The sequence below is a fragment of the Erpetoichthys calabaricus genome, chromosome 4 (genome assembly GCF_900747795.2).
Source record: "Erpetoichthys calabaricus chromosome 4, fErpCal1.3, whole genome shotgun sequence".
NCBI classification, from domain to species: Eukaryota; Metazoa; Chordata; class Cladistia; order Polypteriformes; family Polypteridae; genus Erpetoichthys; species Erpetoichthys calabaricus.
In genome coordinates this window covers 162,728,145-162,742,869 of record NC_041397.2, presented here as the reverse complement: position 1 = coordinate 162,742,869, position 14,725 = coordinate 162,728,145, and the positions used below count along the sequence as shown (strand labels likewise).

The following is a 14,725-nucleotide window of genomic DNA, read 5'->3' as shown; positions in this document are numbered from 1 at the left end:
GTGGTCCTTGGGGCTGGGACAGGAAGTGATGTCTTCAGAACTGAGGTGGAAGTGATGTCTTTGTATTCAGGTGGAATTTCCCGTGTCTGGTCTGCGGGGACAAAATAAGAGGGTTGAATGCACCCCACCACCCTCTGGCTGGGCATGGAATTCCTTTCTTTTGGTCCCTGTGGCTGGCTCCCATGTGCACGTGTGTGACACAAGCCCCCCTCAGCCCAGACCCCTCGGGTCGGGCGTATCTGGCCGTGAGGTCATGACACCTAGAAAGTGCATCGGCATTGGCTTGCAGGGAACCCCAACAATAAACGACCGAATACTTGTAAGGCTGCAGATCCAAAAACCACCTCGTGACACGAGGGTTTGACTCCTTGTGCAAGGCCATCCACTGTAATGGTGCATGGTTCGTAACAAGGGTGAACTCCCGGCTTAAGAGGTAGTATCTCAGCTGAGTAATAGCCCACTTAATCGCCAGGGCTTCCCACTCCACTGCCGCATACCTGGTTTCTCGGTCCAATAGTTTCCGACTCAGATACATGACGGGGTGTTCAACTCCGTCAACACTATGGCATAGCCAGCAGGATTCCTGGCTGTCTGGAAGGCAGGGACCTGCATTTACATTTGTGTGACGACCTGGCACAGCAGTACGAGGCAAATGCATGTGGCAAGGAAGCCGCAAAATACAAAAGGGCTCTGAAAATCTACCGCACCATTCATGGAGAAGAAGAAAGCCAGGAGGGTTCCCAAAGCAGTGGGTGCCAACTCGCAAGCTGTTGCCAAGGAAGCCCAGGTCGGCATGCTGCAATGTGAGGCCACCCGGAATACACAAACTCCGGGAGGTGGGATCCGTCAGGAGGTAGGTGTTGGACCTGGGAGTGATTGGCCCTGGGGATATTCCGCTTTTTCACATGCCTACTTCCTAGATGGTGAACCATCGGGTCCGTGCTGTTGGCCTAAGCTCGTCGATCCGTGGGACGACAGCGAGGCGAGCAATCGCGAGATTTTGACCTGGGCCTGATGCTTGCCGAAAGACAACAGCTGGAGGTCAAATGCCTGGAATCTCACCCCGATGATGTCATGTCATGGGAGGTGGGGGCGGTGGAGAGCCAGGAAGACCTCACCATGTCAGGTAAGGGGGTGGAGGATGTGTGTTGGCTCCCCGCCGATAAAAACTCACAGGCAGAAACAACGAACCTCCACCCCGAATCTGAAGAACACCCGAAGGGGCCTCGATGGCTCACGGTCGGCCAGAGGAGACTAACCTGCTTCTGGCTGCACGGGAGTTGGAGGGCATCCTCCTACCCCTGCAGGCCCTCTTTCAGGTTTTTCAGACCTTGCAGGAGACGAAGGAGAGGCTGGAGAAGAAACTTGGCGCGGCACTGCTTTCTCCAGCCAGCAGGATGTGGCGGTACAGGTGAGTGACGCCTGTGCCGTACAGGAAAGGGGAGGGCGGAGTGCAATGGCGGTGGTATTGGTCAGTTCTGCTTACCAAGCCGCCCCTCCTCCTACATGAGACGCAACCGCGATGACTGACAGTGCAGTAGAGGAGTGCGCGGGTAGGCAGCTAGTAGACATTGGCTGCCAAACAGCCTTGCCTCAACTGCCGGCACCGGTCTCGCGAGTGTCTAAAAGGGTGCAGGCAACATGGGGTCCCTCTTCTTCCCGTAAGGGGACCCAGAACGTCAGTGTACCCCAGAGCACAGAAGGAGAACCCGGGAAAAGAAGACGAGGACTCCTGACAGGGCGCAGCGTGAGCCCGTCTGCGAGCAGATAGTTGAGGGCTGTGCTGCAGAGGGGCGGAGACTTCATGAGCCCTCAGCTGGGTGGACGTTGGGGCTGGAATTCCCGTCCTGCTTCCGATCCTGCAGAGGTCGGCTTGGAGGGGAGTGGCATTGCTATAACTGCGGCCGCTTTGGTCATGGCTGACGGTGTTGTCCAGAGAGGACGTCAGAAGTGCGTGAACATCGGGGCAACACCCCCAGGCCTGTTGCTTGTGTTTCCTGGACTGGAAGACACCGACTCCCCAACCTGGAGAAGACCAGCCCTTGCAGGACGTGCCACTGTGCCAAATGGGGCTCAGCTGAGAGAGGGGCAATGTGGCAGGTGGCCAGGGTTCATGCCCGGCCGGGTCACCCCTGCACTCTATATTCAGGGGGAGAAGCCTTGGGCAGTGCAATACCTCCCCCTGGATGCTAGATGGCCGCCCCCCTGGGTTGGAGCGGTGCCTCGGTTTCCCGCAGGGCTCCATGGGAATTGGAGTTGGGTGCAGCCCTGTTGGGTCCTGCAGGCACTGCCAGGGGGTGCTGCAGCTGGGACTCCTGAGCCCGTATGGGCAGCGTATTTACCACACCTGGAAGTGCAGCCGGAACTCGGCAATCAAGCACCTGGAGCACTTCCGGGTGAACTATAAAAAGGGGCCAGCAGCCACCACTCCGGGAGCTGGAATCACGAGGAGGAGGACGAGGTTGCTTGGGAGGAGTGGTGGAGGAAAAAAAGAATTAGTGTGGTTTTTGTGTTGCTGTTTTTGGGACTGTGCTGTGGCTGGGGAAGACGGGGAAGACGTGCCCCCCACACCAGCTAAAGAAGAATACATTTCTGTTTTATTTTTACGTGTGCCTCCGTGTCAGTCTGTGTCGGGTCGGGCGCCTATATAGCGCCTTTTCTCAATATATTATATATATATAAACGTAAAAAAATGCATACTTAAATAAAAGTCATCAAATTATTTTGAAATGTTTCATTATTTTATTTTGGTTCAATAATTTAGTTGTCTTACATTTAATTACTGCTTGGTATGATATATAATGGAATAATGGTATTCTGCAGTGGTCTTAAAACAGGATCCAAATAACATAAGGGGACTTTCTAAGAGAATTTATTTGGGATGCTTAACAGTGGTAGCAAGGTGCCTTGTGAAAATGAACAAATGAAGAAAATCAGAATGTATCTGCATTTTAAAAAGCATAACTGTAGTATCACCAGAGTATGAATTTACTGTATATTTAAATTCTAATTTGTATACCTATGAAGAATCAACTATTATCACCTATTCAGCTTGTTAGGTGCTTGAGAATTGCCAATTAGTTCTAAAGAGGGCTTGTATTAAACAAGCTTTTAAGGAATGGATCAGTTCTCTGTGCAAATAGTCAACCTTTTGTTTAAACTAAGGTATCAATAGTTATAAATGGAGTAGGAAATTTCAACTGTGTTTATTTTTATGGATTGGTAATGTTGTGATTTGTCAGTGAACCTTCATATTTTACAGACGTGTCTGCAGAAGCTGTGCTGAAACTCTTTGGTGAGTTTTTCTTTAGTTTTTGCAAGATGTCTGGTTATGACAGAATGCTGCGTACGCTTGGAAGAAGCCTCATGGAATTCATTGAAAATCTAGATGCTCTTCATAGTTACCTTGCCCTCTCATATCAGGTAAAATGCACACTGATATTCAAATGGCTCATTTTGTTAAAATGTGTTGAGTAGTATTACAAAACAAAAAACAAATGGAAATATAATTTGTATTTTCCAGTATATTAAACCTCAGTTTGACATGCTGACCCACCATAATTTGCTACTGAATTAAAAAGATGAAAAGAGAAAGCTAGCAAATGAATATTTTAAATTAACAGGCTTACTGGTAAAGTTTACTTGTAAAGTATATTCAATTTCTGCAATAAACTATTAAAACAGGAATAATTCTACCCTTGAAATCTGAGGAGTTGAAATATATCAAATTATCTGGGATCATAAATAGAAGAATAGTTCCTTTAGCTGAAATGTTGTTACCTTCATACATATACATTTTTTACCTCAACTAAATCACAAAGCTGTTGTAAAATGTAAGCAACATTAACATAATTTTGCAGGTTGCTCTAACCAAGTGTTTATATTGTAACTATGCCAGTATGTCTAACACAGAAAATAAGGAGCTCCTGTCCTAAACACAAAAGACTGAAATAGAATCAGATGCATATTGTGGAAGGACTTTACAGTGTAGGACTGTGTAAGGATACACATAAAGTAATCTACTGTATATTGTATTAAGTTCTGATAGCAGGATAACTAATGTCAGTTTCAAGTTGTAATTCCTTCACATAGATCTAACACAGCAATAAACTAGGAGACAAATGCTGGAAGGAATTATAACCTAATAAAATCTGCTTCCAATTTATATAGAGACACTGCTTTATAAGGTAGCTCACTGCTATTCTGGGAAAAATACACTCTGTAAAGAAATCCCATTTTTCATTAAAGGTGACATTTATGGTCAACTTTGGGTTATAGTTGTCTCTTGCTAAAAATATCCATCGCAAAAATGTATTTTCTGATTCATTTTCAGTAGGAAAAGTGGAAATAACCATGCAAGCACATTGGCAGGGTAGAGAAATCCAGCATGGTCTGAAAATGGCACATTTATTCTTGTACTCTACAGTATATACCCTAAGCTATGGTACTGGAGGTATTAGACATACTCACAGCCTCTGGAGTTTATTTGTTTCTGCCATTATTTTAAGCCACTTTGTGCTGTGAGGCCTTTATTAGATCTGTATTTGTTTTTTCTTCTCTTATTTATGACAGCTCTATTTGGGCTTAAAAAATAAGAAATTTGACAAACATTCATTCCAACAAGCCCATTTGTTTAGCTAATAGCTAAGCTATCCCAATATCTCATCCATATTTTTCTTAAAGGTTATCAAGGTTGCTGCAACTACATGCCTCAGTAGTTTGTTCCGGAGTCCCACAACTCTTTGTGTAAAGATGTGCTTCCTGGCATCAGTTTTAAATGCACTTCCCCTTAATTTCCACTGATGTATGGAGTATGTAATTCACCCTTAAACTGAAAGAATGTTGCTGGCTCCACTTTATCAATGTCTTTGAGGATTTTAAATACCTGGATTAGGTCCTCATTAGCAGTCTCCTCTGCTTGCAATTAAACAGGTTTAATTTTCTGAGTATGTCAAAGTAGGGCATGCCCTTAAGTCCTGGGACAGCTTTTAGTGCTGCTATGTCTTTCTTGTACTGTGGTGACCAGAACTGCACACAAAACTCCAGATGCAGTCTTACTAGTGTATTATATAGTTTGAGCATAATGTTCCTTGACTTAAATTCAACAGTTTTTATGATATAACCTAACATTTTATTTGCCTTTTTAATTGCTTCTGTGCATTGTTTAGTTGATGAAAATGTTGCATCATCATAACCCCATAAATCATTTTCATGGGTTGCTCCCTGTATTACAGTGTCTTCCATCTTGTATTTATAATTAATGTTCCTTTTGCCTACGTGTAACACTTTACACCTTCCTACATTAAACTGCATTTTCCAGGTGTTTGTACAGTTTTGAAGGTTGTCCAGGTCATTTTGAATTCTTTTTGCTGCCTCCTCAGTCTCTGACATATCTCCAATTTTAGTGTCATCTGCAAATTTAACAAGTTTACTAACTATACGAGAATCAACGTCATTAATATAAATCACAAAAAGTAATGGTCCAAGGACAGACCCCTTAGGGACTCCAATGATGACCTTACGCCATATGGAGCATTCTCCTGTTCTTTGTGTTTTTTGTCTCCTGACAGTTAACTAACTAGGCCAGTGTTTCCCAACCTCGGTCCTGAGGGCACACTGTTGCTGCAGGTTTTTGTTCCAGTCAGCTTCTGTTTTTAATTGGACTCCTGGGCTAAATAAGTGATGTGTTATTTCCCAAGTTCTGTGTTTTGGGAAGAATATAGAAATTAGAAAACTAAGTTTGGTAAATATATATATATATATATATATATATATATATATATATAGAGAGAGAGAGAGAGAGAGAGAGAGAGAGAGAGAGAGAGAGAGAGAGAGAGAGAGAGAAATGTACCAAGCAGTTAAATGGGGGGGAATGTATTTTTATCTTTTGAACAATATTTTCATCTTGATTTTCATTCTACATTTCTAGGTGTTCTAATTGTTTAATTAATCCATTATTTACTAATTAGTTGGTCTGATGCTAAAGTACTTGCAGCCTTTGATTATTCAGTGTTGTTTGCCAGCGTATCTGCTCTGCTCATTTTTAATTGTCATTAATAAGATACAACGAAGGGGAAAAACTTAAAAAAATATAAATTAAATCAACAAAAGAGAGTTAAGCATTTAAATCTATAGCAAAAGCAGAAATATTTCTAAATGTCTTATAAATGTAAAATGTCATGCTGCTGTGCTTTACTGAATGTAGAATAAAAGAAAAATAACACCAGCTAATTAAATGAGAACAGTGTTATCAGGTGTTGTCACTGATTAGGAATCTGGTTGGAACAAAAACCTGCAGTCACAGGGGGTCCCCAGGACTGAGGCTGGGAAACACTGAACTAGAGATCCAGTTTTGTAAGTTACATCTGATGCCTACTGCTTCTAGTTTCAGAATTAATCTTTGGTGTAAGACTGTATCAAATGCTTTTTGAAAGTTTAGGGAAACTATGTTGTATGCTTTGATTTTGTCAACTATTCCAGTTGCTTCTTCAAAAAAATCTAAAAGACTGGTTTGGCAGAATCTTCCTCTCATAAACCCATGATGGCTGCTATTTAGAATATTATTTTAGATAATTTTCTAATTTGTTACTTATTATAGTTTCCATAATTTTGTATAGCACAGATGTAAGACTAATTAGTTTGTAATTACTAGGATCCATTTTGTCACCCTTCTTGAAGAGTCGAGTCACAATTAATTGCAACTTTCCAGTCCTCCGGTACATCTACTTTCTGAAGTGACTGCTGAAATATGTCTAATAAGGGTTTACATGACATCGTTCTTTCTTTCTTTCAATACAATTGGTAAGAACCCATCAAGTCCAGGGTTTCAATTTGCCATTGGATCACAGACTTTTGACAGACATTCTAACAAAGAAGAAACAGTATATGCAGTTGGGCACACATATCTGACCCATTAACCCTTAATACTGTTGCACAGTAGGTATATGTCCTTTCCTCATACTCTTCTCACTTTAAACAAATGACTGTACCTCTACCGATTTTATTTGTGAAATTTCTTAAATTTGCAGATGACATAACATTAATAAGCCTCAATAGGACTCAATTAATAGGACTCAACAATGATGAATCCATATACAGACAAGAGGAAGAAAATCTGCCATAATAATTTGGACCTTAACATTCAAAAAACTCAGGAGATGATCACAGATTTCAGGAAACAGTCACCTGCTTAGTTATCACTTGCTATAAATGGCTTAGCCATTAGAATGAAAGAATCATTTTGAGTTTCCTGGCACTGTGCTGTCATAAAACCTTAAGTGGATCAATAGCATCACATGCATTAACAAAGTCCATCAGAAAATGTTCTTTTTACATCAGCTGAGGAAATTCAGTCTCACACAAGCAATATTTGTCCAATTCTACACAGTCATCATTGAGTCCATTGTGACCCTATCTATAACTATTCGGTTTGGTGCTGCCTCTGTGCAGGCTAAGGCCAATCTACATCACATTATTAAAGCCTGTGAAAGGATCATAAACTATAACATACTGCACATTAAAGTCCTATATGAGTCCAGGGTAAGGAAGAGGGTCACAAAGATCATTTCCGATCTGTCTCACTCATGGCATCACCTGTTGCAAAGACTTCCTTCCGGCAAATGTGTTTGTGCAGTGAAAGCTAAAACAACATGTCACCTAAACAGTTTTTTCCACATATACGGTAGTTATCCTTACTAATCAGGGTTGAGGTTCTACTCAGTATCTACTGTATATATACCTGCACACTAGACTGCCTGGACATTTTAATCCTACTATCTCTATATTTTTTTGTATCACCCTTGTATGCGGCATCTAACTTTATCATTTTACCTTCTTATATAAATCTTTTTGTATTCAGTGTTGTCCTTGTATGTTGCACCAATACTATCGACAAATTTATAGTACACATTATTGTACTGTGCCAATAGAGGGAATTCTGATGATGATTAGTCTTCAATGTATTGAAGGTTTGAAGGCAATCTGAATCCTTGATTTTAAAATCTATGAACTCAGAATTTGTTTTTACTTCTGCATGAGACATTTTACTGGTTTCTTCCATTATAATTACTTGGGTGGAATATTTGTTCAGTTCATTTGCTATATTCTTTTCATTTTCAACAATTACTCCATTTGTGGCCATAAGGTTTTTAAAATTCTCTTTTACCTTTTTTTCCAGGAGTAGTACTGAAAAAACTGATTGCTGTTCATTTTGACTTCTATGACAATTTTTGTTTTAGTTTCACCTTTGACGTATACCAAATGCTTTTTTGATCTCTTGCTGTAGTTTTCAGTATTCCTCTATGACAGAATTATCTGCCATTTTAAAAATTTTCTTGTAATCTTTTCAGTTTTACTTTTTTAATGATACTACTATTTATCCATTTTGGCCATTTTTTTTTTTAGTTTTTTTGCTTTTTGGAATAAACTTATTTTGATCCTGGATCAGAAGATCTCTGAAGTGACACTGTCATTTATAGTTGCTGAGTTTTTGCTTTTCCATTTGATATTTTGTAGATGCATCCTTGTCCCCATAAAGTCTGCTTTCCTCAAGTTAGAAGTCTTCATTTTGATGTACATTTCTGTGTTTTCAAAGATTATCTCAAATTTGACCATATTGTGATCACTATTGCTTAAAGTATCAGTAACTTTTGCTCTTATTACTCTGTCTTTAGTGCTGAGCTTGAGACAAACTGGGTGAAAAACAGTCATTTGCCATCTGCACCATTTCAGTTTCCTCTTTAGCTTTTCCCAATAGGTGCTTCTCAGTCAATGTTCAGAAAGTTAAAATCATCCTTGTAAGCTGTGGTCTAAACTTTCACATTAAGCAGCCTCATTAGAAGGAAAAAACCTGCACACATTTGCAGATACTTATAGAGATATCTCCAGCCCTTCTATACTATCCTTGCTGGGTGTCCTGCATCTGTTCTGGTGTTTGCTCCCAAAGAGCTGTGCCTGGCAGACCTTTTATGGGAGGCACCCAGATCAATCTCACTACATGCTCAAACCATCTCAGCCGTGTCCTCCCATAGCTGAGATTGCACACAAGCTCCTTACATATTGTCAAACTTTAAATTCAGCAATGTAGAGTAGGCTCAGAAAACCTGCACAGAAACATACTGTAAATTCAGCCACTTGTATTTTCAGTGTAATTCTTTTATTCACTATCCAGTGGTGACCATAGGTGAGGATGGATATTAGATTGAAAGCTACCACTTGAGTCTAGCTTCTGGTTTAAAACCTGACCACAGTCTGGTACAATGTTTGCAAAACTATTACCACTCCTTAGATTCTTTGATCAATCATACAATCAATACTTCAAGTATCAGCAAAGGTGATAGACCATTATGTATTATCTTTTTCATGTACATTTTGCAAACTTTTTTGCACAAATAAAAATGTAATACATTATTGTACAAATCTGCAGAATATGTAGTTATCTATGTAGAATAAAATCCAATGGGGCTGTTTTACTTAAAATTGACAGATTTCTAGCATTTTACAATGCTAACAACGCAGCAAAATTTATTCTTATTAAATGATTTGTTTTTGAGATACAGAAATATAGTTAAAATGTATATATTAACTTAAGCTCACTACTGAAAATATATATTCTCTATACAGTTCAGAGGTTTATTATGCTGTAAGATATAGGTAAATAGAATTTTGGGGGGCAAGCTCACTTGAAAATGCACACTCCTTGGACATGAGTAACAGTAATTGGTGCTGAAGTTTTGTGTGTGTGCGGTTGTTAGGCACCTCAGGCACAGAGGCTAATAAGTTCATTATTGCCACATGTAAAGGGTACAGTGAAATTCTTACTTGGATTTGCGAATCAACATGTAAAATGTCACCATTGTCCAGCACCTTGATCAGTGAGTATTACTACTTTACCTTGAAACTTATTCCTTCCTTATCTTAAATAACTACCTTAACGGTATTATAATTAGAGAAGATGGATCAGTCTATTTCAGCATCACTAATGCACATATATATTTACTAGGTACTGTATATAACAATAGGTTTCCCTGCTGCCTTCTAATGTGCGGAGGAACTTTTCATTCCGCATGCAGAATGGCCCATGACATCATTGTGGCCCTCATGTCAAGTCAAGTGGCTTTGTTCTATTTTACCACCTTTATCTATAGATACTTGTTGTACCACATATGCTAAAAATGAAAAAAACATTTCAAGGGGTGTGCTTACTTCTTCACATCACTTCCATTAATAAAACTTCATTAAATGATATTTTCTGTAGCTCATTTAAAGTAGGCTTTAACCTGTTATTAAATAAATCAGAATGCATTTATCCATTTTCAAACCCACTGATCCTGACCAGGGTCTTGGGGAAGCTGGAGCCCATCCAAGTAATCATTAGGTGCAAAGAAGGAACAACCCGTTGACAGGGCACCAGTCTGTCGCAGTGTGAACACCCTTACACTTAAACACACACTTGGGATAATCTAGCTACACCAATTCACCTAACCTGCATGTTAGGACTGTGGGAGTAAACCAGAGCACTTTGAAGAAATTCACATGGACATGCAGGGAGCACCAGTGACTCTCCTTGTTGGGAGGAAGCCGCACCACCATTGTACTACCATGCCATCCTGTTCTTAAGATTTCTAGAAAAATTTTTTTTTTTTTTTTTTTTTTTAACAAAAATGCAAACTATGAAATCTTATTAAACATAAAAAACACAGACTGTTTATGAGATATTTCAGTCTGTCTTTCTTTTTCGTCACAGCAAGGAAACAACCTTATTTGGTGTTTAAAATTAGACTTTTTTTTCCAGTGTTGCAGGTAAATGTTCCATTTTTATTCTGTTGAAATACATTGATCACACCATTCTACTACAGTAGCCATTCATTGTTTTGTAACTCACTTATCCAGTTTGTACAAATGGGAAGCCATTGGCTATTCCTGCAACACTGGATGCTAGGTAGGAGCAAATTTTTGTGGTGTGCAGTCCATTGTAGGACAAAGTCACACATGCATGTCCACTTAGTCACTACACTTAACATGAAAATCTTTGAGATGTGGGAAGGAAACTGGTGTAGTTAGGAAAAAAAGTTATATCACTGTGAGGACAATATAGAAATGCCACATGAGCAGTGCCAGTACCTGGATTTAAACAATAGTACATAGACTTCAAAATTTAGATGGAATGTAGGACACTGCTCTTAGATAGTTTTCACATAATTTACAGTATTCATAAATATCTGAAGATACTTCTACAGTGAGCATTAAATTCTGATTAACGGAACGTCTGAAGGTAATTCTTTTCTCACTAAATCTAATGTAATTAGAAGATAAAAATAATTAGGAAATAAAAAATATGACATTTAATTAATTTTCTATGAATATATTTATAAGAAGAAAGTAAATCAAATTTTGACAATTAAGGTTTTACATGACCTTCCAACATTTTTCGTTTCTGAACTTCTCCAGTATCTTTTATTTATTTTATTCCTTCTTGCTTATATATATGATTTTAATTGGCCCTATGCATATTTCATTATATCTTTGGGTTTTAACTGGAGAGCAGTAAGTATAAATATTATAAGAAGTATCTTTGTAAACAGGAAATGAATGCACCATCTTTTAGAGTGGAAAGGACGGCAGATGGAGAGATGCTGCTGCATTATTATTCTGACAGACGAGGTCTCTATCACATAGTGCCAGGTAAGCAAATTAATTATAATTACATGCATATGTACTATACTGTATGTAGTATATTTATACTGTATTAGTAGTTTTGTGCATGTAGTTTTTTTTAATCAAATGTTATTTTGTGGTTTGTTTTAACTAAATTTATAAATGTATCCTGAGCTCTGTGCTTGTTAATAGGGATAAGTTATGAAAGAATACATTTAAAAGAGCTTAGTATTACCATTGTAACAATTTTAAAGAAAAAAAAAAAAATAGCAACATGCAATGAGATATTTTATTTCTGGAGAAAATGAATATTCACCTAAGTTCAAACAAATGCCAAATATAAACTAAAGTATATGGTTATTGATTGTATTATTGTGGAAATTTACTTGAACTTTAATGTAGCATTTTTGTATTGCCCCATGTGTATAGCTTTTTCCTGCATGTAAACGGCTGCTTCAAGCAAAGTCGCTTACTGCATAAGCAGACCAAACAGTTGTCTTCAAACCTATGTAGGATTTTTTGATCAATAAGTCGCCCTCCCAAGAGGGTGCTATAATAATGTGGGATTTTAAAAAAATAAAAAAAAAATTCTAACTTGGTTAATTATTTAACAGTTTTGCCTTTGGCAATACTGGTAATTAATCTAATAATTCGGTAAGGCTCTTAATTTATTTACCTCATCTTCCTCTGCTTTTGGAAGTGGATCTCCAACTTTTAGACCTATATCAAGGTAATTGAGGACACATTCATTTTACGAAACAATAATACAATTTATTGATAAACACAAATATTACAGAAGTATGATAAGTGCATGTATATATTGACATATAAGACTGGAAGCAGATACACTAAACAGAAAAATATATAACAAGGGATGGCTATTTAATGGTATTTAGAGTTCTAGTTTTCTTGGCACTATTGTTTTACAATACCAAGTCTTTATGGATGATGTCTAATATTGTGTGGAGTTGTTACTTTGTTCTTGATCTGGGTTCAAATGTAGGATTGCTCATACATTGCAATGCACTCTGTCTTTGTGCTGCATGATTCTTGTCACTGCTGTGCTACTGCTTTCTCAACTTGCTTCTGATGTTAGGCCCTTTGCTGTGTTGTCTGAAACTTAGGGAAAAGCATTACTCTTTCTGGCACAAGAGTTTAGATGCTGAATTTCCCTTCTTGAAGTGATGGCCGCTTCTCAGCCTACATACTGGCTCAGTGTTTAGCTTGGCAAACTGGATCTCAGCTCTTTGATGCACAAAGAGAACAGTTTGTTGGATTTGGGTATCCAAGGAAGAGCAGGTTATATCTTTTTAGGTTTTAGAGATCAGGTTTCAGAAGGTAATTTTGCATATTTCGTCCTCCCCGATAGAATCCCTGAACTTCTCTCAACTTGCCATTGTCTTCTCTCTTTTCTTCTTCCCACATTTGACAGATGGGGTGCATGTGGCTTCAAAGGAAGGTGGAACCTTCCAGGTACAGAATCAGTGTTTTTTTTAATATATGGGTTCTTCTATCCATTTTAGTTCTCATCCTTTGAATTATAGATCTTTGTCCTTGCTTGAGTCCATTTCACGCCGTCTGGCACAAGAGGTCTGCAAAAGGGCATCTGGAGAGATGTCAGTGCAATTCTGATTTACACTTTTCTTATCAGATGAGGTTCAGGCAGATCCTGGTACAAGCTGGAGTTCAGTTATTTAACTTGGAATGCAAGTGGAGGAAGGCTCAGCTGGATGCCTGCATTCCTGTTAAATATGCTTTCTCAGCATGCCTGGTGTGCCACGAAAGCCTAGCAGAATGGGCAATGTCCACTTTGTCTTACACCTAAGCTACAACTGTGCCACTCACTATGCAGCTACTTTTCGAATTTTTTTTTGTATTTCTCAGTTACGAAACCCTTTTGTAATATGGCAACTACCCACACTACAGTATATGCTCTTTACACTATACTTTGTCCCAACCTAATATAAACATCCTCTTACAATAAAACAAAATTAACAAAACTCAGTAATACCAATAGTAGCAAAAGTATTTAAAAAGAGTTGTAGTGAGAGATACTTATAATAAGATACAGAAGATGGTGAAGATCAGTCTCTTCAAGTCTAGGTGCATAGCTGCTTAAGTTTTTTCACTCTGCAGAGGTCTTATATTTTGCCAGTTTTATTGGAAAGTACAGATGCCTTGTTTGGGTGCTCGTCCTGTTGTTTCTGTTCTTTCTCCCTTTATTCTGTGTATCATGTAGCTCAAATTTAAAGGCTTCTCTCTATGTGGAATTAACAATGAATACTTGAATAATCAATAATCTTAAAACCAACTGTCATGTTTGCATTACATCAATATTTTATTTTCCAGGCTGCTGTCCCTTCTGATCCTAATTAATCAAGACAAATAAATTCCAAAAATATGTCTAGAAATGATTGTTAGGATACAAAATAAATGATCTACATATACAAGGATTTAATTAATAAAGACACAATCATTACATAGCAGTAAGTTAAGAAATAACAAATATTTCAGAAAAAGAGCTTGCTTGTCTGAAGTGAGATTCAGAGTCCAATAGTCTGTAGTTCAACTTGAGATGATTGCAATCTGTTTCACTTTAAGGCAGTTTAACTGAAATAAGCCTTGTTTGTAGAAAAAGGTACACATTCAAGTGTATGGATTGTTGGCTTTTTAATCAGTTTTAGCTTCATGGCATATTACCCCACAGTTCAGATTTTGACTTGTTTGCAGTTTTTTTTTTTTTTTTAAGTTTTGAGTTAATGCATATCATTAACATATATACATTTTAACAGGGCTGTAGGCTTGTTTAATACACGTTTTTTTTGTTTTTTTTTACTTTTCCTGTTGATGCTGACTGTGATCAATACAAAATATCTGAAGATCTGAAAAGTATATGACTGAATATGTTTTCCAAATAAGGTGGACATTGTAAAGTGACTTCCAGTACCATGAGGTGAATAATCTCTGAGGTAATCAACCTCTGCAAAAACAAAGCTAGCTTTTTTTTTTACCTGAGATGATTAAACATGAGTTTTAAATTGGCATTCCTGTGACAATCAAATGAATTACT

General features: G+C 38.4%; 1 protein-coding gene across 1 annotated transcript in view; it reads left to right on the top strand.

Moving 5' to 3' along the window:
- Nucleotides 1-14,725, top strand: part of gucy1b2 (guanylate cyclase 1, soluble, beta 2) — a 51,678-nt gene that overhangs the window by 13,285 nt on the left and 23,668 nt on the right. Inside the window, exons 4-5 of the mRNA XM_051926625.1 lie at nucleotides 3,263-3,423; nucleotides 11,583-11,682. Of these exons, the coding sequence (XP_051782585.1) occupies nucleotides 3,263-3,423; nucleotides 11,583-11,682 (261 nt within the window). The remainder of the gene's footprint in view (nucleotides 1-3,262; nucleotides 3,424-11,582; nucleotides 11,683-14,725) is intronic.